The sequence below is a fragment of the Anolis carolinensis genome, unplaced genomic scaffold (genome assembly GCF_035594765.1).
Source record: "Anolis carolinensis isolate JA03-04 unplaced genomic scaffold, rAnoCar3.1.pri scaffold_10, whole genome shotgun sequence".
NCBI classification, from domain to species: Eukaryota; Metazoa; Chordata; class Lepidosauria; order Squamata; family Dactyloidae; genus Anolis; species Anolis carolinensis.
The window spans coordinates 18,114,333-18,135,512 of NW_026943821.1; the positions used below are offsets into that span (position 1 = coordinate 18,114,333).

The window sequence follows — 21,180 nt, forward strand, 5'->3', positions numbered from 1 at the left end:
CCTGGCAGAAATCAGCCAGGCCTTGAAGCTGCAAGGCTTTTCAATGCTAACCAAGGTGACTGATTGCAACATTCAAACAGACAAGAGTCTGGACCTTCCACAGATATATAAACCTCTCTTGCCTGGTTTCCAACATGCCTCACGACCTCTGGGGATGCCTGCCATAGATGTGGGCAAAACGTCAGGAGAGAATGCTTCTGGAACATGGTCATACAGCCCGGAAAACTCACAGCAAGGCAGTGATTCTGCCATGGGCCAACTTGGGCCCTCCCTCCAGGTGTTTTGGACCTCAACTGCCACCATTCCTAACAGCCTTCCAGCTTTCAGTCCAAAGTACCTGGCGGGAGGGCTGAAGTTTGTCCATGCCTGCGAGGGAGGGGCCAGGTTTTGTGGGCGGGGCGGGGGGCGGGGCTTCCCTTCGCTGACGGTTCATGCCTGCGACGGAGGGGTCAGGTTTTGTGGGCGGGGCGGGGCGGGGGGCGTGGCTTCCCTTCCTTCCCCTCCCCTACGAGGGGCGAGGAAGCTCCGTCCTGCGGTCGCCACGCGGCGCTTCAGGCCGGAAAGGAGAGAGGATCGCGGGGAAAGAATTCCTCCTCCTCCGTCCGGAGATGGAGCTGTCCGGTCTGAGCGCGGCGGAGGCGGAGGCAGAAAGCGGGCGGCGGGGGCTCTGTGGGCGCGTGCACGAGTCGGCGTCGCGGTGGGTGCTTCCGGAGGGCGCGCGGGCCTCGTACCTGGAGCGCGCCTCCTGCCTCCCGCCGCCGCTCTTCATCCTCCTCGTCAGCGCCGCCGAGGTGCGAAGGGAGGGAGGGGGCGAGGAGGAGTCCCGCTGCATTGGCAGCCCCCTCCCTCCCTCCCTTCCTTCCCCGGCAGAGCCGCCCTCTCGTCCTGTCTCCGCAGCTGTCCGTCTTCGCCTTCTACGCGGTGCGGGAGCCCCAGGCCCAGTGGGTGACGCTGGAGAGCGGCATCTGGGAAAGCCCCCTCACCTACCGCCCCGACCGGAGGAGCCAGGCCTGGCGCTTCCTCTCCTACATGCTGGTCCACGCCGGGTAGGAAAAGGCGGAGGAAGGGAATGCATGGATATAGAAGCATTGAATGGCCTTGCAGCTTCAAAGCCTGGCTGATTACTGCCTGTGGGAAATCCTTTGTGGGGAGGTGTTAGCTGGCCCTGATTGTTTCCTGTCTGGAATTCCCCTGTTTTCTGAGTGTTGCTCTTTATTTACTGTCCTGATTTTAGAGTTTTTTGAATACTGGTAGCCAGATTTTGTTCATTTTCATGAAAGAAACAAATGAATGAATGAATGGGTGGCACAGTGTGTTAAAGCGCTGAGCTGCTGAACTTGCAGACTGAAAGGTCCCAGGTTCAAATCCGGGGAGCGGAGTGAGCGCCCACTGTTAGCCCCAGCTCCTGCCAACCTAGCAGTTCGAAAATATGTAAATGTGAGTAGATCAATAGGTACCGCTCCGGCGGGAAGGGAACGGCGCGCCATGCAGTCATGCCGGCCACATGACTTTGGAGGTGTCTACAGACAACGCCGGCTCTTCGGCTTAGAAATGGAGATGAGCACCAACCCCCAGGGGTTAACATCAGGGGAAACCTTTACCTTTACTACCATGAATGAAGAAAGGGGGGGGCAGAAAGACATCATACCATCCTGTCTCCTGTTCCATCCGTTGGCAGCCCCTCCCACCAAGGAATAACTGCCACTCTGGGACCAGAGTGAAGAATGGGGGGTGGGGGCAGGAAGACATCATACCAACCTAAGAGCCAGGAAAATACTTCCATCTTGCCTCCTGTGCCATAGCAACATGCTATGCTAATTTTACAAACACACACACACACACACATAATATATATACAACAATTTATAAATTATAATATATTGTATATACTTATAATATTGGTGCCCCTGGTGGCACAGTGTGTTAAAGCACTGAGCTGCTGAACTTGCAGAATCAACATTGTAACCAATGGTTTTGTCCCTATTGTAGTTTTATAGGCAGTAGTTTGGGCAAAAACGTCAGCCTGTAGAAGGTGGGTCCTGTGGGACTGGCGGAGGGACCCTTTCCCCGTTGGGTCACTTCTTAGGTGGCTTTTGCTCAGCCTGAACTGAACCACAATGGCAGAACAGAAGCCTGAGTGTGCGGAATGCATTGGGACCTGGAAGAGCCTTGCTGTCCTCTGCTCGCTCTCTCCCTTTGCAGCATTGAGCACATCTTGGGGAACCTGGTGCTGCAGCTTGTCCTGGGGATCCCACTGGAGCTGGTTCACAAGGGACACCGAGTTGGGCTTGTCTACCTTGCAGGAGTGCTGGGAGGTGAGCGGGAAATGAAGGGTCCTGTGGGGCGAGGGAGGGAGGGAGACAGGGCCGTGTTTCCTTCATGGGATTCTTGGAGCACCCTTGGGGCAGGCAGGTGGGTGCTGGATCAGGACCAGACCCCTCCAAGAACTGTGGGACCTTCTTCATTCTCCTTCCTTTCTTTCCAGGGTCCTTGGCCAGTTCAGTCTGTGACCCACTCCTGGGCCTTGTCGGAGCTTCAGGGGGTGTCTATGCTTTGATTGGAGGATACTTCATGAACGTGCTGGTGGTAAGGAAGGGCCGGCGGGCAGGGGGAGGTGGGATAGAAATGTCATTCCACTTTGGGTGCCGTCTTTCCCTCAAATAATGGCGTTTGCAAGAGTGCAGAAAGCCCCATTACATTCATAGGATTGCTGTGAGCCAACACTGAAACACACAGATGTTAGCAAAACCTCACAGACTGTAACAAGAGGCAGCCAAACCGCTTGGAGACAGAACCCAATGCTGTGGGGACAGAATCTCTTTGGGCCCATGGGTCATAGCACACTTTAGCAGCAGAATCGTGAATCTGGGGGATCTGGCGTTGGCAAAGGCACTGACCTGTTCTTTCTGCTGGCAAAAGCAGCTGCTGTGATCAGTTGTGGGCAGGGAGGAGGTGGTTGGCAACTGACCTGAACCCAGAGACTGGCATCAAAGGCACAAGGGCCCATTCTTCTGGGGAAGGCGGCCATTTCTGTTATGGCAGAAACCTGTCCAGATGAAGTGTAGACACCCTTTGGCCACTGATGGGAATGCTGGGGGGTGGTGGTCATGCAGAGAAGCATTGTGCCCAGCAAGGCATCTGTAAGTCCAGGACTTACATGAGGCAACTATATTGCTTGGTAAGGAATGATGTTATAATAATAATAATAATAATATTTGTCCTTGTTTCTCTTATTTACAGAACTTCAGAGAAATGATCCCGCTGTTTGGTGTTGCCAGGCTGCTCTTCATCTTCATCATAGGTAGCCCTCCCTCCTTCTCTACTTCTCCTACCTCATTTCAGTCAGACTGGGAGGCTGCTGGGAGCCTCTGGGTCCTCATTCTGGCCCTGGAAAGGAGGAGTTATGGGTAGGGAAGAGTAAGAGGAAGCCCACCCTACTCCGTCATATTCTCTCCCAGCAGTATCTCATTTTATAAAGGTATCACACCTGGTTAGAACTTAGGATGACTGTACACTGCTCAGCTAAAGTGAGCCAGTTATTTCTGATTTGTGCGGTTTATGTATTTTTTTGTGGGGGGAAGCTTTCTGTAAACAGCCTACTTCTACTTACTCAGGATATGGGATCTGAAGGGATCTGAGTCCTGATGGAGACCACTTATGTCACCCAAAGGGCATCCGGCCTCTCTGGCCATTGCTGCTTTGGCCCAGGGCGGTCTCCCGTCCAAGGGCGGACCAGGAGCATCTGGGATGGGCCTCTGCACTTGTTGGAGAGCAGAAGAGGAGGCCCAGAAACATGAGGGGGAGGGGGAGGCTTTTGGATTTGGCTTCTAACCCATTGTCTTGGTTTCTTAGTGGGAACAGACGTGGGGTTTGCTCTGTACAGAAGGTTTCTCTCAGATGCGGATGGGTTGAAGGTAAAAGCATGTCTTATGGGACCAGACCTCAGACTGCGGGGCATTCTTCTGCCATTCTGCTGAATAAAGCTGGTGTCCTTGTCTCCTTCCCTCCAGGCTTCTGGCGGCTGACTCTCCTCCTCTTTGCTCAGATGGGTTTGGACTCTCTTCCTTCTGCTGACTTTCCATCGCAGGCAGTGGCTGCCCTCTACCTCCTCTCTCTTCTTCCTCTCTCTTCTTCCATGAGATGAGGCTGCCCTCAGGCTGGATGGTGCTCCCCTCCTCTGCCGTGAGTCTGTCAGGAGCCCCAGGGGGCTGAGGGATGCTTGGGAGGCAAGGCCAAGGTGGGAAGGTTTTTTTCGTGTCAGGAGCTACTTGAGAAACTGCAAGTCGCTTCTGGTGTGAGAGAATTGGCCGTATGCAAGGACGTTGCCCAGGGAACACCAGGATCTTTTGATGTTTTTTACCATCCTTGTGGGAGGCTTCTCTCATGTCCCCGCATGGAGCTGGAGCTGATAGAGGGAGCTTATCTGCGCTCTCCCCAGGTGGGATTCGAACCTGGCAGCTTTCAAATCAGCAACCCAACCTTCAAGTCACAAGGCTTTAATCCACTACGCCACCGGAGGCTCCGGGTGGGAAGGTAATTCCCAGACTTCTGGGTGGCCCTGAGTGGAAGGGATCGTGTCCTCACCCTCCATTTCTGGCCGGCCCCCATTGTCCGTCACCCATGTGAGCACCCCACTGAGGGAAGGCAGACATCAGGATCCCCTATGCCGGTGGGGCTGCTGCCTTCCCCGAGAAGGTCTTTGGGTTGTACAAACCGGCCCTTTGGGAGCCTGGTAGCGCTCCTCCGAATAAGGGAGAGAGGTGGAACAACCCTCCGAGGACAGAAACGTGTGTTGGGGGCACCAGATGCATATGGCCTAATAGCCCTCTTGCTCTGTCGGCATGGAGCCCCCCCATATCCCCTTTGATTCTGCCTCCCTGGAGGCTCTTTGGGGCCAGCGCTCAGCTCCTGCCTGCTTTCTCATCTTCTTCTTCTCTTACTTCCTCTTGTGGCTGCCTCTGGCTCCTCCTTGAGCCCAAACAAATGGCACCATTAAGCGCATGTGTCAGTATCGTGTTTGTGTTGTGTATGTCTTCTCTCCAAAGGTTTCCTTCGTGGCCCACATTGCGGGCGGACTGGCCGGGATGTCAGTGGGATACGTCATATTCAGCTCCTTCGACAGAAATTTCGCCAAGGACCCCCGGTTCTGGGCCTGCATTGGTGCCTATGTGCTCTTCATGGTGTTTGCTGTGTTCTTCAATGTGTTCCTCTCTCCAGCAAACCAGTAGAAAGATGGGATGGATGCCCCAGAGCCTTAAAGGATAAAAATATTCAGAAGTATATTTGTATGCTACGTTCTGCCTATTTGGGGACCGCACGGTCCCTTGCGCTGCCTTCTCACTACGGGACTGTGTGCCTTTTGTACTTGATATTAAAGAAACAGAGCTTTTCCATTGCTGTCCTTGTCCTCTGTTCAGGAGGTCTGGGGGTGGGGGCTGAGGGCCAGGCCATATAATGCAGTTGCATAGTGAGTCTACACCAGGTATGGGCACACTTTGGCCCTTCCTCCAGGGTTTTTTCGGGCTGTATGTCCATGTTCCAGAAGCATTCTCTCCTGACATTTTCCCCACATCTATGGCAGGCATCCTGAGAGATTGTAAGGTCTGTTGGAAACTATGCAAGTGGGGTTTATATATCTGTGGAATGTTTAGGGTGGCAGAAAGAACTCTTCTCTTGGAATGTTTAAATGAAAGTGTGTTTAATGAAAGTGTGAATGTTTCCATTGGCCAATTTGATTAGCATTGAATAGGTCTGGCTGCTTACTGCTTGGGGCAAACCTTTGCCCCTTTTCCCTAGTTTCCAACAGACCTCACAACCTCTGAGGATGCCTGCCATAGATGCGGGCGAAACGTCAGGAGAGAATGCTTCTGGAATATGGTCACGAAGGGGCAAAGATGTAAAAACACTCCTCTTAATCCAAAGTCAAAAGCAAAAGGCCCCTTTTCTGTAAAGAGGGCGAGGAAAAACACCACAAAAATTGGATCTTCAAACTGCAAAAGAACTATTTATTGCGTGGCCATAGCAATGTGACAAATACATGCATACATGCAATCAAAGGATTTGTCCAAATTTCCAAAATGGTTGCAAGGGTTTTATCACCTCCACAGAAATTAGTAAGCATATCCTTATTGGTTTACAAAGATCATTTACCCCATTTGTCTAATGTTGTCTACGTCACAAGCATCTTTAACCATTATGCAATCTCTTTGGTTTTCTATGCTGTAACAACATGTAATTCTTTAGACAATGGTGCTTTCATGTTACTGACCCTGACCTGTTGCAAGTATACGCTCGAAATCCTATGGGAACCGGTTCTGACTTGATATATTGTTATTATTTGAAAGTAACTTATTTTCTCTGGAACAACTCTTTTCCCAAACATCAGCATTTTCTCTCAAGTGCAGGCCTTCCTCAAACATAGGCCTTTTGCAACTTAGGTCAATCAAAACATACGGGACTTATAGTCATTACAAATATCTTTGAAAATTCTTTTTAAACCCACGTCCCTCTCGGTCACACTGCCTGGAAAACTCACAGCAACCCAGTGATTCTGGCCACGAAAGCCTTCGACGACACATTGGCCCCGCTTTTCAGAAGGAAAGTGGCACAGCGAGAGAGAGGGCAACAGAGAGAAAGGGATAGATAGACTGTGAATGGCAAGAGACAAAATCTTTCCAATGCTAATTAGGGTGATTAACTGAAACATTAATGCTGGCTTCCCAGTGACAAAGGACTCTTGTCACACCCTGGACTCTACACAGATATATATTCTTTCCTTTCCTTACTTAGTTTATCCATACCTCACAACCTCTGAGGATGCCTGCCATAGATGTGGGCGAAACGTCAGGAGAGAATACTTCTGGAACATGGCCACACAGTCCGAAAGACATACAACAACCCTGTGATCCCGGCCATGAAAGCCTTCGACAACTGACTGTGAATGTGTTTATACCTCATCACCTCTGAGGATGCCTGCCGTAGATGTGGGAGAAACGTCAGAAGAGAATGCTTCTGGAACATGGCCATACCGTTCGAAAAACACACAACAACCCTGTGAGTGGGGGGTGCTTTGAACTCGATTTCCTGCTACTTGGCAGGGGGTTGGACTGGATGGCCCATGAAGTCTCTTCCAACTCTACTATTCTATGATTCTATGAGTATGTTTATGTGTGTGTGTGTGTGGCGGAAATGCGCCGGGCCGGAAGGCCGCTCCCAGAAATCTATGGCCTGAGGAGGGGGCGGAGCCTAGCAGCCGGGCGGTGATTGGGCTCATTGAGGCGCCGTCTCCATGGCGACAGGGGGACGCCGCCGGGCCTACAAGAGCCCCTCAGCGCAGGCGCAGTCCTGCTTCCGGAGCAGGCGAACGCTGCCCTGATGGCGAATTACAAGGTAGGCGAGCAGCGCGAGGAGAAGATGGGGAAGCAGAGAAAGGAACCGGGGCTTCCGTGGGCTAATCCTTCTCCCTCCCTCTCTTCAGGCCGCCGACTCGAAGCGGGAGCAGTTCCGCCGCTACCTGGAGAAGTCGGGCGTGATGGACAGCCTCACCAAAGGTAGTAGGCCAGGAATGGGGCCAAGTTGGGCCTTCCTTGCAGGTGTTTTGGACTTCAACTCCCAGCATTCCTCACAGCCTCAGGCCCCTTCCTTTTCCCCCTCAGCCGCTTAAGCGGCTGAGGGGGAAAAGGAAAGGGCCTGAGGCTGTGAGGAATGCTGGGAGTTGAAGTCCAAAACACCTGCAAGGAAGGCCCAACTTTGGCCCATGCCAGTAGTAGGCCCAGGGAAGGGCCTAGTACTCTCTCTCTGTCTCTGACTCATTCTTCCTCTCTTTCAGTGCTGGTAGCCCTGTATGAGGAGCCCGAGAAGCCCAACTGTGCCCTGGAGTATCCTTCAAGCACTTACAAGCCTGCAGAAGGGAGGGAGGATGGACAACGGGACCCCTTCCCCTCTTCCCCTTCGCAGCCCTTCTTTCCTTAACTTCCCGGTGCAGCTTCCTCAAGCACCACTTGGGTGCCACGGCCCCGGAGAACCCAGAAGTGGAAGCCCTTCGCCTGGAAGTGGCGGAGCTGAAGGAGAAGTACGAGGTCGTCCTGGAGGAGAACCGGAAACTCAAGGCCAAGGTCAGGGCGGCGAATGTAGTGGAGGGTTTTCACAAGCTCATCTCTTCTGGCAAAAGGCTAATGGGGCTGCTCTTTACTCTTCGCAGCTGGCGCAGTATGAACCACCTCCAGAGGAGAAGCAACAACAGCAGCAGCAGCAGTAGGAATGGGGGGACTCTTCCTATGGTTTGCAATAAAAACAGACAGGCAAGCAGGCAGAGCTTGACTCGGTCCTTTCCTTCTTTACTGCGCCACTGATTCTTCTTCTTACCCATCTTTGGGCACTCCTTGTGAGAGAAAGCACACAAAGCAGAGAGGGAGGCAGGCAGGAGAGGGCCTTTCCTCCATTGCTGTGGGAAGTCAGCAAGCAGCTGTGCAGTATGGAATCGGAAACATTAACTGCTCTGACACACAGACCAGTCTTCAAGCCAGTCCCGTTTGATTGGCAGCTGCAAAGTGTGCTTCCCTATCAAAGTAGTTTCCCTTAAGAGCAGGGTCATAGCCAGAAAAAATGGGGGGGGGGGGTGTTTGAACATTTTTTGGGGGGGGGGGTTGAACCCCTAACACCCCCCCCCCCCCCCCGCTATAGGCCTGACAATATTTGCTTGAGATAGTGCTTGCAGTTCTAGAGGGACTTTTAATTTTTTGCGTCTCATAGACTTAGCATGGGGATTTGGTTAACCAGTTAAAAATCATGAATAAACCAGGTTTTTTTTAAACCTGAAAAATTGGGGGGTGGGTGGGTTTGAATGGGTGGGTTTGAACCCCTAACCCCCCCCCCTCCCTGGCTACAGGCCTGATTTTTTTTTTCATGTCAGGAGCGACTTAAAAAACTGCAAGTCGCTTCTGGTGTGAGAGAATTGGCCGCCTGCAAGGACGTTGCCCGGGGAACGCTCAGATGTTTTGATGTTTTGATCATCCTTGTGGGAGGCTTCTCTCATGTCCCCGCAGGGAGCTGGAGTTGATAGAGGGAGCTCATCCGCACTCTCCCTGGGTGGGATTCGAACCTGGCAGCTTTTAGGTCAGCAACACAACCTTCAAGTCACAAGGCTTTAATCCACTATGCCATCGGGGGCTCCTACAGGCCTGCTTAAGAGGCCTATTGGGGGACTGACTTGAGAAGGAGGGAGGGAGAGGAGGAGTCCTGAGCCTTTAAGAGCTGCAGGTTTTGGGGACGGGGGTCTGGGAGGGGGGCACAGGGGGGAAGGGGAGGGAGGCAGGGGGTCTTGTCTCTCAGAAAGGTTTGCTGTGAGTTTTCCGGGCGGTATGGCCATGTTACGGAAGCATTCTTTCCTTTTGTTTCACCCACATCTATGGGTTGTGAGGTCTGTTGGAAACTAGGCAAGTGGGATTTATATAGATCTCTGTGCAATAATGTCCAGGATGGCAGAAAGAACTCTTGTCTGTTTGAGGCAGGTGTGAATGTTGCTATTGGCCACCTTGATTAGCATTGAATATTTATCATGTCACAAGCGAACCGAGGGTACAAGTTGTGATGTACAGTAGAGTTTCACTTATCCAAGACTTGCTTATCCAAGGTTCTGGATTAACCAAGGCATTTTTGTAGTCAATGTTTTCAATATATCATATTTTGGTGCTAAATTCGTAAATACAGTAATTACAACATAACATTTTCTGTCAAATTTGTTGTATAACATGATGTTTTGGTGCTTAATTTGTAAAATCATAACCTAATTTGATGTTTAATAGGCATTTTCTTAATCCTTCCATATTATCCAAGATATTCACTTATCCAAGATTCTGCCGGCCCGTTTATGTTGGATAAGTGAGACTCTACTGTATTTGGAAACACAAAGTTTAAAAACTTGGCATGATAATAAATGTCCTTTGACCAGTAGCTAGTCCCTTGGAGTGCGTCTGGTGTTTCTGTAAGACCTCGCATGATGCATGTTGCAGGGTTCAGGCTGCATTGTAGTAGGTGTTCTGTGGTTTACTCTTTTCCACACTTGCATGTTGTGGACTCCACTTTGTGGCCCCATTTATTAAGCATTGAATAGCCTTGCAGCTTCAAAGCTTGGCTGTTTCTTGCTTGGGGGCAATCCTTTGTTGGGAAGTGTTATCTGGCCAGTTGCAACATTCACACTTGCCTCAAGCAGACATTCCACAGATATATAAACCCCACTTGCTTAGTTTCCAACAGACTTCAAAACCTCTGAGGATGCCTGCCATAGATGCGGGCAAAACGTCAGGAGAGAATGCTTCTGGGATATGGCTATACAGACCAGAAAGCTCACAGCAATCCGGTAATTCCGTCCATGAAAGCCTTCGATAACACAAACTGCACAAACTTGTTGCACGGCTCCCATGGGGCGCATGCGCAGAAAGGACGCGGGACAGACTTCCGGTCCGACGCCGCCTGGGTTCCCGGGAGAAGAAGGAGGCGTCGATCCGGAAGTGCTGGGAGGCCCTTCGAAGGCCCGCCTCTGTCGCTGCTCCCGGGCGATGTCGGCGCTGCAGTTCGGCCCGGGCGGGCCCTCGTTGACCTCCAGTTCTGCCGAGGAAACCGGAGCGGCGGCGTTGGCGGGGGAGGCCTTCCCGAAGGACTTCGGATACGGCGCCGACGAGGAGGAGGAAGAGGAGGACGATGACCGGGAAGCGGCGGGAGGAGGAGGAGGAGGAAGCGGGGCGGCAGGCGGCGGGGCCCCGGATGAGGAGGACGGCGAGGAAGAAGAGGAGGATGGCAGCGTCGGGGGCGGGGCCGGGATCGAGCTGGGCCTGGGCTCCGGAGGAGGAAGCGGCGCCGGGGACGCCTCGAAGCAGCCGCGGATCCTGCTGATGGGCCTCAGGAGGAGTGGGAAGTCCTCCATCCAAAAGGTGAGGAAGGGAAGAAGGGAGCGGTTTCCTAGGCAACGGTTCCCTTGACGACCTCTTCCCCACCCCCTCCCCGGGAGCAGGAGAGGTGAGGGAGTGAGGGGCGGGGTCTCCTAGGCAACGGTTCCCTTGACAACCTCTGCCCAGGAGCCCCTGGTGGCTTGAAGGTTGGGTTGCTGACCTGAAGGCTGCCAGGTTCGAATCCCACCCAGGGAGAGCACGGATGAGCTCCCTCTGTCAGCTCCAGCTCCATGCGGGGACATGAGAGAAGCCTCCCCACAAGGATGATAAAAACATCAAAACATCCGGGCGTCCCCTGGGCAACTTCCTTGCAGACGGCCAATTCTCTCACTCCAGAAGCGACTCAAGTTGCTCCTGACATGAAAAAAACCCTTAATAGTAAATAATAGTAAATAATAATAGTAAAGGTAAACGTTTCCCCTGACGTTAAGTCCAGTCATGTCTGACTCTGGGGGTTAGTGCTCATCTCCATTTCTAAGCCGAAGAGCCGGCGTTGTCCGTAGACACCTCCAAGGTCATGTGGCCGGCATGACCACATGGAGCGCCGTTCAAAACTGCTCCCGGGGTTTGAACCTGGGACCTTTCAGTCTTCAGCTCAGTGCTTTAACTCACTTCGCCATCGGGGCTCCTTTTGATAATAATAATAATAATTATTATTCTCTCTCTCTCTCTCTCTCTCTCTCTCTCAGAAACGACTATGCGACTGAGAGAGAGAGAGAGAATAATAATAATAATAATAATAATACTTTATTTTTCTACCCCACCACCATCTCCCAGCAGGGACTCGGGGCGGCTGGGTCAGAAGCCCGAAATACAAAACAATAAATCAGTAAAACACATTGCAATACACAGACAGTAAAATCAGCAGTTATACAAAACAGTTCCCTTAACCAAAACAATACAATAAATCATAAAAACTCAGTTAACATATAAATCAGTTAAAAATAAAATCAGTTAAAATAAAATAGAATAAAATGGACCACCAGGTTGGTGGAGGGGATGGCATGACAGGGCTACCTATACTAAGGTGCAATGGCATAGTTCTAAAGTGCTTTCTCTTAGGTGGTCTTCCACAAGATGTCACCCAACGAGACGCTCTTCCTGGAGAGCACCAACAAGATCTACAAGGACGACGTCTCCAGCAGCTCCTTCGTCAACTTCCAGATCTGGGACTTCCCGGGCCAGATGGACTTCTTCGACCCGGCCTTTGACTACGAGATGATCTTCCGGGGCACCGGGGCCCTCATCTACGTCATCGACGCCCAGGTCTGGGATGGGTGGGCATGTGGGAGGCCCCCTTCTTCCCTGCCCAGGGCTTCCCTGGGTCAGACCACACCTGGAATCACACTGTGTCCTATTCTGGGCACCTCAGTTGAAGGGAGAAGTTGTCAAGCTGGAATGTGGGTGACTAAAATGATCAAGGGTCTGGAGAACAAGCCTTATGAGGAGCAGCTTAAAGAGCTGGGCATGTTTAGGCTGCAGAAGTGAAGGCTGAGAGGAGAAATGAGGGCCATAGATCAAGATGTGAGGTGAAGTCATAGGGAGAAGGGAGCAGGCTTGTTTTCTGCTGCCCTGGAGACTAGGACGCAGAACAACGGCTTCAAACTACAGTAAAGGAAGGAGAGCTGTTCAGCAGTGGAACTCACCCTCTCTGTCCCAGAGTTTGGGGGAGGCTTTTAAGCAGAGGCTGGATGGCCATATCTCGGGGGTACTTTGAATGCGATTTTCCTACTTCTTGGCAGAATGGGTTTGGACTGGATGGCCTCCCCAAGAAGCAGGAAAATCACATTCAAAGTACCCCCAACAGATGGCCACCCAACTTCTGCTTAAAAGCCTCCAAAGAAGGAGCCTCCATCACACTCCGAGGCAGAGAGTTCCAGTGCTGAAAAGCTATGATTCTAGGAGTCCCTTCTCCCTTTGACCTCTCCTCCGCTCTGCAGGACGACTACATGGAGGCCCTGACCCGGCTCCACATCACCGTCTCCAAGGCCTACAAGATCAACCCTGACATGAACTTCGAGGTCTTCATCCACAAAGTGGACGGCCTCTCTGATGACCACAAGATTGAGACACAGAGGGACATCCACCAGCGGGCCAACGACGACTTGGGAGACGCCGGGCTGGAGAAGCTGCATCTTAGGTGGGAGGCCTTGAGGCCAGGCCTGGGCAAACTCAGGCCCTCCTTCCCTCTCTTAATTCCAAAGAGCCAGTAGGCCATTAGGAATGGTGGGAGTTGAAGTCCAAAACATTTGGACTCAAGTTGGCCCAGGGCTGTGTTAGGGTTACCATTGCCATTCTATTGTTGTTGTTATTACTATTATCATTAATGTCTGAATGACATTGTTTCCTCATGAAGCTCATGAAGGTTCTGGGGAAACGCTCTGGGCTTTGGTGCCTCTTGCTGTGCAGATCTTGCAGACAAGGATTATTTTTGTGTGTCAGGAGCAATTTGAGAAACTACAAGTCATTGCTGGTGTGAGAGAATTGGTTGTCTGCAGGGACGTTGCCCAGGGGGCACCCGAATGTTTGATGTTTTACCATCCTGAGGGAGGCCTCTGTCATGTCCCTGCTTGGGGAGCTGGAGCTGACAGATGGGAGCTCACCCCGCTCCCCACATTCGAACCACTGACCTTTCGGTCAGCAGTCCTGCTGGCACAAGAGTCTAACCCATTACACCACTGGGGACTCCTTGACAAGGAGATTGAAAGTACAGTAGAGTCTCACTTATCCAAGCTAAACAAGTTGGCAGGACCTTGCATAAGCGAATATCTTGGATAATAAGGAGGTATTAAGGAAAAGCCTATTAAACATTAAATTAGGTTATGATTTTACAAATTAAGCACCAAAACATCATGTTATACAACAAATTTGACAGAAAAAGTAGTTCAATACGCAGTAATGTTATGTTGTAATTACTGTACTTACAAATTTAGCACCAAAATATCACGATATATTGAAAACATTGACTACAAAAATGCATTGGATAATCCAGAACCTTGGATAAGTGAGTCTTGGATAAGTGGGACTCTACTGCGCTTTCCCCTCAGCTAGTGAAGGAGGGGTCCTCCGAAGGGGCTAACTCCCAGTCTCTGCCTTGTAGCTTTTACCTGACCAGCATCTACGATCATTCAATATTTGAAGCCTTCAGTAAAGTGGTACAGAAGCTCATTCCGCAGTTGCCAACGTTAGAAAACCTGCTGAATATCTTCATATCAGTAAGTGATAGTTCCTTATTTGTATGGTTGGTTTTTATATCACTACAGTATAGTTTTAGTGGTCATTTGGGAGCTTAGTGTTAAAGATTGCTGCATGGGTTGAATGGAATGAATTCGGGTTGCTTTTGGTCTTGAAAACTAGCAGCTATATGCACAGATGTCTATTATATACAGAAAAAAGAAAAAAAAGAAAAAGTATGGTATATAATATAATATAAAGTAAGTTATGTTATAGTTCTATACTTCTATAGTGATATAGTCACTTATATATTATGATTGTAGTATCAGTTTATATATTCCAACTGTACAGATAAATACATATAATTCAAAATTGTCTCGAATCTGAATCGGGTTTAAATAAACCTGATGATTGACCGTAACTCCGTTCCTGTGGTTTACACAATGAATAATGGTAGACTTATGTATAGTATCAATATCAATATAACAAACAAAATGTCCAATTTTAACAAATATAATTATTGGTACATAAAGTAGTGTTATTAAAGTCTTGATAATATTCTCAAGGTTTGTAACACTCTTCTTCAAAATCAAAGTTCCATGTCAATAGTAACAAAGAAGGATAACTCCCTGGTTAAACTCCTTTTTTCCTTTTCCTTTTTTTCCTTTTTGGTCTTGAAAGGCCAAGGTGTCCATTGCAAATGAGGAGTGCATGAGTGGCACCATTTTGAGGAATCCTTCCCCAAACAAGCAGTTTTTTCCAGAGAATTCTTCCAGGGCCAAAGCCCCCCATTTCCTCACATTCCCAGCTGACACATACAAATCTGGTTCTGTGTTTTCCTTTTCTCCTTTGCAGAATTCAGGGATTGAAAAGGCTTTCCTCTTTGACGTTGTGAGCAAGATCTACATTGCCACGGACAGCTCCCCGGTTGACATGCAGTCCTACGAACTCTGCTGCGACATGATCGACGTGGTCATCGATGTCTCCTGCATCTATGGGTCAGTGCCTTGCATTTGGAGCTGTTGCAGCCGCTCAGGAGGCCTTCAGAGGGAACTCTTTGGAGTGGTTTTGAAGGCTCCGCATCCTGTTGGGGCATCCCAATTCCTGTGGGGCTGTTGCGGCCCAGGGTGTCCTGAGCAGTCCCTATCTGTCCATTTCCCCATCTCTCCCTCGGTGGCTGAGCAGTGGCCCTCCTCTCTCCCCCTCGGCTGCAGGTTGAAGGAGGATGGCAGCGGAAGCGCTTACGACAAGGAATCCATGGCCATCATCCGGCTCAACAATACGACCGTCCTGTACCTCAAAGAGGTGACCAAGTTCCTGGCTTTAGTCTGCATCCTGAGAGAAGAGAGCTTTGAGCGCAAAGGTGAGGCAAATCGAGACTTCCCCGCTTCCTCAAATGGGCCTCTCTCCTGGGGTCTGAGCTGCTCTGCGCTCAACTCATGGTCTCTTTTGGGAGGCCTTAGGTGTCTGCAGACTGCCCTGGATGCTTTTAATGATCTCTGTGGGAATGAATGGGAATGGATTCACGGCCGGGCTTCCTCCCCCTTCGCAAGCACGGTTGGTTGGAACGTGGGAGAGGGCCTTCTCTGTGGTGGCTCCCCGGCTCTGGAATTCCCTCCCCAGGGAGATTAGGTTAGCACCTACCCTCGCTGTCTTCCGTAAGCAATTAAAAACATGGATGTGTTGTCGAAGGCTTTCATGGTCGGGATCACAGGGTTGTTGTATATTTTCCAGGCTGTATGGCCATGTTCTAGAAGTATTCTTTCCTGACGTTTCGCCCACATCTATGGCAGGCATCCTCAGAGGTTGTGAGGTATACATGGCCATACAGCCTGGAAAACATACAACAACCCAAAAACATGGATGTTCTGTTGTGCTTTTGATTAGACAAGGTCCTACAACCTGGCCCCTATTCATATTGAAATCTGCTTTTCCTCTTTACAGTTGTTTTGTCATCTCAGGACTTTTTCCCAACCTACTTCCTACCCCATGTATTTCTGCTTTGATTTATATATCAGTTCTAACTTTGATGAGTTGTTAGTTACCCATTATGCCCTAGGATGGTACATTTTAAAGGCACATTACCCATTATGCCCTAGGATGGCACATTTTAAAGGCACATTACCCATTATGCCCTAGGATGATACATTACTTTTTAATGGTTTTATAGCTCCCACCTTGGTAGCCCCCGATGGCATAGTGGACTAAAGCCTTGTGACTTGAAGGTTGGGTTGCTGACCGGAGAGTGCGGATGAGCTCCCTTTATCAGCTCCAGCTCCATGCGGGGACATGAGAGAAGCCTCCCACAAGGATGGTAAAAACATCAAAACATCCGGGCGTCCCCTGGGCAACGTTCTTGCAGATGGCCAATTTTCTCACTCCAGAAGTGACTCAAGTTGCTCCTGACACGAAAAAAAGCCCTTGGTAGCATTTAGGAAGAGCCTGAAAACCTGGCTCTTCGCACAGGTCTTTGGATAAGTACTGCCCAGTTGTATGATAAATTTCATACCGGCGATTACTTCTTGATCAGTTGTACCTTTGCATTGTTAATCTCGCTGATATAGCCACAGGCTTCACCCCCACTTCAAGGTGCTCTCCCATAATCTTATAGCACTTTTAACTACCTCTTGTTTACAAAACTCACTTAGCGCACTTTTGCCCAGTTCATTTTTATTATTCTGTTGCTTGTGTTTTACTAATGTTTGTTATTTTACTTTTATGTTAATTTTTAATTTTTATTTGCGCATGGTTTCTGTTATTTGATGTTGTTTTATGTTTGTTATTGTATTTGCCTGGGATTTGGCCCCATGTAAGCCGCCCCGAGTCCCCCCGGGGAGATGGAGGCGGGGTATAAAAATAAAATAATAATAATAATTATGATGTTATTTTAACTAAGGCATGTTTAATTTGTTCTAATTTATACTTGTGTTTTAAAGTGTATTTTATGATGTAAATGTGACTGATTGGGCTTGTCCCCATGTAAGCCGCTCTGAGTCACTTCGGGGAGATGGTGGTGGCATACAAAAATAAAGTAGTTATTATTATTATTATTATTATTATTATTATTTTATTGTGACACAGCAAACAAGATAGAAATGCTGGATTTCGTATCACAAAATCACAAGTCGAACACTTCCCAAGTGTCTAGGACTGTGTGATGTATTTTCGGATGATGCGTGCAGATCCCAGTAGGGTGGCCTTCTGCAGTTGGCAGATCGTGATTTTGTCAATGTCTATTGTTTCCAAATGCCGGCTGAGATCTTTTGGCATGGCACCCAGTGTGCCCATCACCACCGGGACCACCTTTATCAGCTCCAGCTCCATGCGGGGACATGAGAGAAGAGTCTTTGAAGAGTCTTTGAAGTTCAATCTGCCAGAGTCTTTGAAGTTCAATCTTGAGGTCCTGATAGTGGCTGAGTTTTTTTCTGTTGTTTTTCGTCAATGCGACTGTCACCTGGGATGGCAACATCAATGATCAAAACCTTTTTCTTTTCCACAACTGTGATGTCTGGTGTGTTGTGTTCCAGAACTTTGTCAGTCTGGATTTGGAAGTCCCACAGTATCTTTGCGTGCTCATTTTCCAATACTTTTGCAGGTTTGTGATCCCACCAGTTCTTTCCTGCTGGCAGGTGGTACTTGAGGCATAAGTTCCAATGAATCATTTGGGCCACATAGTTGTGCCTCTGTTTGTAGTCTGTCTGTGCAATTTTCTTATAGCAGCTGAGGATATGATCAATGGTTTCGTCGGTTTCCTTGCACAGTCAACATTTTGGGTCATCAGCTGATTTTTCGATCTTGGTCTTCATTGCCTTTGTTCTGATGGCTTGCTCCTGGGCTGCAAGGATCAGGCCTTCTGTCTCCTTCTTCAGTGTGCCATTTCTGAGCCAGAGCCAGGTCTTCTCCTTATCTGCTTATTATTATTATTATTATTATTATTATTATTATTATTATTATTATTATTATTGCAGTTGTTGGGTGTTTTACAGTGTCCTTGGCCCCGTCTTCCTCACCATTTCTCCCCCTTTCGCCTCTTCTTCGCAGGCTTGATAGACTACAACTTCCACTGCTTCCGGAAGGCCATCCACGAGGTCTTTGAGGTGGGCCTCTCCTCCCACCGGGCCTGCAGCCACCAGGCCAATATCCCTGGCCTGAAGGCAGTGACTCACAATGGTACCCCCAGGAGCGCCGTCTGAGGCGGGGGCGGCAGGCAAGATGGTGGCCACCCAGAAATTGCAGGCAGGTGCGGCCTGCCCTCCACGGCCCGCAGACGGAGGCCTTGCCCTGGGCGGCTGGTGGAGCGAGGTGGCCGCTTCTGCTTTGCGGATAGCCTCGGCCCTGGCCCAGCCTCCTCCTCCTTCGGTGGCTGCTTGGACTTCCCCCTCAGAGAACACCGGGCCCGGATCGCTGCGGCTGAACTGGAACTGGCTCAGTGTTCCGCTGCTCGACCGATTCGGTTCTCGGTGGCCAGGAAGTTGCCGAAACTCAGAGCGTTGCGTCTCGTGGCTTCGTTGAGCACAATGGCAAGCATTCCGTGTAGTCCTTGGTTCCGTGGTAACAATACCTGAAAAATAATTCCAATTTTGGTGCCTCGGTGAAGAAGGAGCTGATTTCCGTTTCCGGATATTCTAAAAGAAGAATTGGTAACCTAACTTGGTTGCTCGGAACTGGTTTGGAGGCTCAGGCCTGTTGATGACCTGGTTAATGAGCTTCTGTTGGTGGTTCCTGTCCTTGGTTTTGAGCAGGTATTGGCAAACTTGGGCCCTCCAGGTGTTTTGGACTTCAACTCCCACCATTCCTAACAGCCTCAGGCCCCTTCCTTTTCCCCCTCCGCCGCTTAAGCGGCGGAGGGGGAAAAGGAAGGGGCCTGAGGCTGTTAGGAATGGTGGGAGTTGAAGTCCAAAACTCCTGCAGGCCTCAAGTTGTTCCATGCCTGGTTTAAGGCTGCTTTTTGTAGTAAACAACTCCAGCTTTGCTGATGTCTCTGTGGGCTTGGTGCGCATTGGATCCTTGGGCACCTTCTTGCGGAAAGGTCTCGCTTCTGTGCAGCAATGTGACGTCTGATGGACAGCCCTGGGCTCCATTCAGGAAGCGCCCTGTATTTGTCGTTGCCGGGAGGGCAAGTGCCTGCCGCCCTCCTACCATCTGCAGCCTCCGCTCACCTCCAGCATGCGCCTGCGTCCAGAAGACCCTTCTGACCAGAGCTGACCCCTGGCCCCAAAGCCTCCAGTTGCATTTCTTGCCCAAAGGTCAGCGCAAACATATGCTCTGACGGACCCAGCTCTCCTTGCTTCCTTGTTGTCTTCTTCGGAGGGGACCTCTCACTCTGCTCCATTAATAAAATGCCTTTATCTCCGTAAGGCCTTCTATGTACTGTGTGACTTGGAAGGTGGGTCTATGTGGAGGGAGGAAGGGGTTTGGAAGACCCTAGATGGATAGATGCAAAGCAGACCTCCATGGTATCTGGGTTGCTGTGAGTTTTCTGGGATGTATGGCCATGTTCCAGAAGCATTTTCTCCTGTCGTTTTGCCTGCATCTATGGCAGGAATCCTCAGAGGTTGTGAGGTATGTTGGAAATTATGCAAGTGGGATTTATATATCTGTGGAATGTTCAGGGTGGGAGAAAGAAGTCTTGTCTGTTTGAGGCAGGTATGAATGTTTCAATTGACCACCATGATTAGCATTGAATACCCATTCAATTTCAAGGTCTGATTGTTTACCACCTGGGGGAATACTTTGTTGGGACGTGTTAGCTGGCCCTGATTGAGCTGTGTCTGGAATTCTTCTGTTTTCTGAATGTTGTTCTTTATTCACTGTCCTGATTTTAGAATTTTTGAATACTGGTAGCCAGATTTTGTCCATGGTTTCCTCCTTTCTGTTGAAATTGTCCACATGCTTGTAAATTTCAATGGCTTCTCTGTGTAGCCTGACATGGTGGTTGTTAGAGTCCAGCATGTCTGTGTTCTCACATAGTATGCCATGTCCAGGGTGGTTCATCAAGCTCTCTTTATGGCTGACTTCTCTGGTTAGTCTGCAGTGCCATTCATGTTCTTTGATTTTGTGTCTGAGCAATGCTGCGTTTGGTGGTCCCTATGTAGACTTCTCCACACTGTCCTCTAAAATCAGGACAGTGAATAAAGAAGGAATTCCAGACATGAAACAATCAGGGCCAGCTAACACCTCCCAACAAAGGATTCCCCCAGGCAATAAACAACCAGACCTTGAAACCGAAAGGCCATTCAGTGCTAAGCAAGGTGGCTAATTGAAACATTCACACTTGCTTCAGTTCTTTCTCCCACCCTGGACATTCCACAGAAATATAAACCACACTTGCCTAGTTTCTAACATGATTTCACAACCTCTGAGGATGCCTGCCATAGATGCAGGCGAAACGTCAGGAGAAAATGCTTATGGAACATGGCCACACAGCCTGGAAAACTAACAGCAACTCAGTGTTTCTGGCCATGAAAGCCTTGGACAACTCCTTGGGATCTGCCTCTGAGTCCAGGGGAGGGAGCAAGAAGTTCTTTCCTCTGCAGCTGAGGGTCCCATGCGAGGGGGTGGAAGGGGCTCCAGCAGCAAGCCCCCCCCACCCCCCGCCGCCTGGGGAGATCAAGAGCTGTAAGGAGGGCTGGCTGGTCTCCTGAGAGGCCTCCATCCATCTGCAAGGTTGGCTTTAGTGAGAAGCGATGCCCAATGTACCTGGTTGCTCTTGGGTACCATGTGTTGTGAGGAAACCAAGGCAAACACAGTGGCTCATGAGAAAGAGAGGAGATCCCTAACTCTAGTCCTGGCTTCCATAGACCCTCCTGGGATGAAGCCCCACGTCTGAGTCTGGTGCACAAATGCGTTCAGTCAGTGTCCAGTTTTCTCATTTGCATCAGAGATTGACTAGTAAAAGGTAAAGGTTTCCCCTGACATTAAGTCCAGTCGTGACCGACTCTGGAGGTTGGTGCTCATCTCCATTTCTAAGCCGAAGAGCTGGCGTTGTCCATAGACACCTCCAAGGTCATGTGGCCAGCATGACTGCATGGAGCGCTGTTATCTTCCCGCCGGAGCGGTA

General features: G+C 49.9%; 3 protein-coding genes across 8 annotated transcripts; all 3 read left to right on the forward strand.

The window, feature by feature from the left end:
• The first annotated feature begins 416 nt into the window (after nucleotides 1-416).
• rhbdl2 (rhomboid like 2) lies at nucleotides 417-5,470 on the forward strand. 6 transcript variants are annotated; one of them, XM_008119905.3, is made up of 7 exons: nucleotides 417-791; nucleotides 898-1,046; nucleotides 2,203-2,315; nucleotides 2,486-2,586; nucleotides 3,241-3,301; nucleotides 3,853-3,914; nucleotides 5,046-5,391. In XM_008119905.3, exons 1-7 carry the CDS (start codon nucleotides 432-434, stop codon nucleotides 5,226-5,228), a joined length of 1,029 nt encoding a protein of 342 aa, XP_008118112.2. In that variant the 5' UTR covers nucleotides 417-431; the 3' UTR covers nucleotides 5,229-5,391. The 6 variants fall into 6 exon arrangements, 5 of the variants coding, with proteins under 5 accessions (XP_008118112.2, XP_008118114.2, XP_008118113.2 ...); XM_008119907.3 differs by having other exon boundaries at nucleotides 4,011-5,186; XM_008119906.3 differs by lacking the exon at nucleotides 3,853-3,914 and adding an exon at nucleotides 4,011-4,182 and having other exon boundaries at nucleotides 5,046-5,185.
• A 1,765-nt stretch (nucleotides 5,471-7,235) lies between these two features.
• Nucleotides 7,236-8,311, forward strand: mycbp (MYC binding protein). The gene is made up of 5 exons (XM_003226909.4): nucleotides 7,236-7,389; nucleotides 7,478-7,550; nucleotides 7,829-7,877; nucleotides 7,985-8,114; nucleotides 8,201-8,311. The coding sequence occupies exons 1-5, from the start codon at nucleotides 7,375-7,377 to the stop codon at nucleotides 8,255-8,257; spliced, it is 324 nt and encodes a 107-aa protein (XP_003226957.1). The 5' UTR covers nucleotides 7,236-7,374; the 3' UTR covers nucleotides 8,258-8,311.
• Nucleotides 8,312-10,403: 2,092 nt separating this feature from the next.
• Nucleotides 10,404-19,477, forward strand: rragc (Ras related GTP binding C). Its single transcript, XM_062962808.1, has 7 exons — nucleotides 10,404-10,928; nucleotides 12,009-12,212; nucleotides 12,887-13,086; nucleotides 14,047-14,161; nucleotides 14,976-15,118; nucleotides 15,335-15,483; nucleotides 18,162-19,477. The coding sequence occupies exons 1-7, from the start codon at nucleotides 10,419-10,421 to the stop codon at nucleotides 18,311-18,313; spliced, it is 1,473 nt and encodes a 490-aa protein (XP_062818878.1). The 5' UTR covers nucleotides 10,404-10,418; the 3' UTR covers nucleotides 18,314-19,477.
• Nucleotides 19,478-21,180: the final 1,703 nt, after the last annotated feature.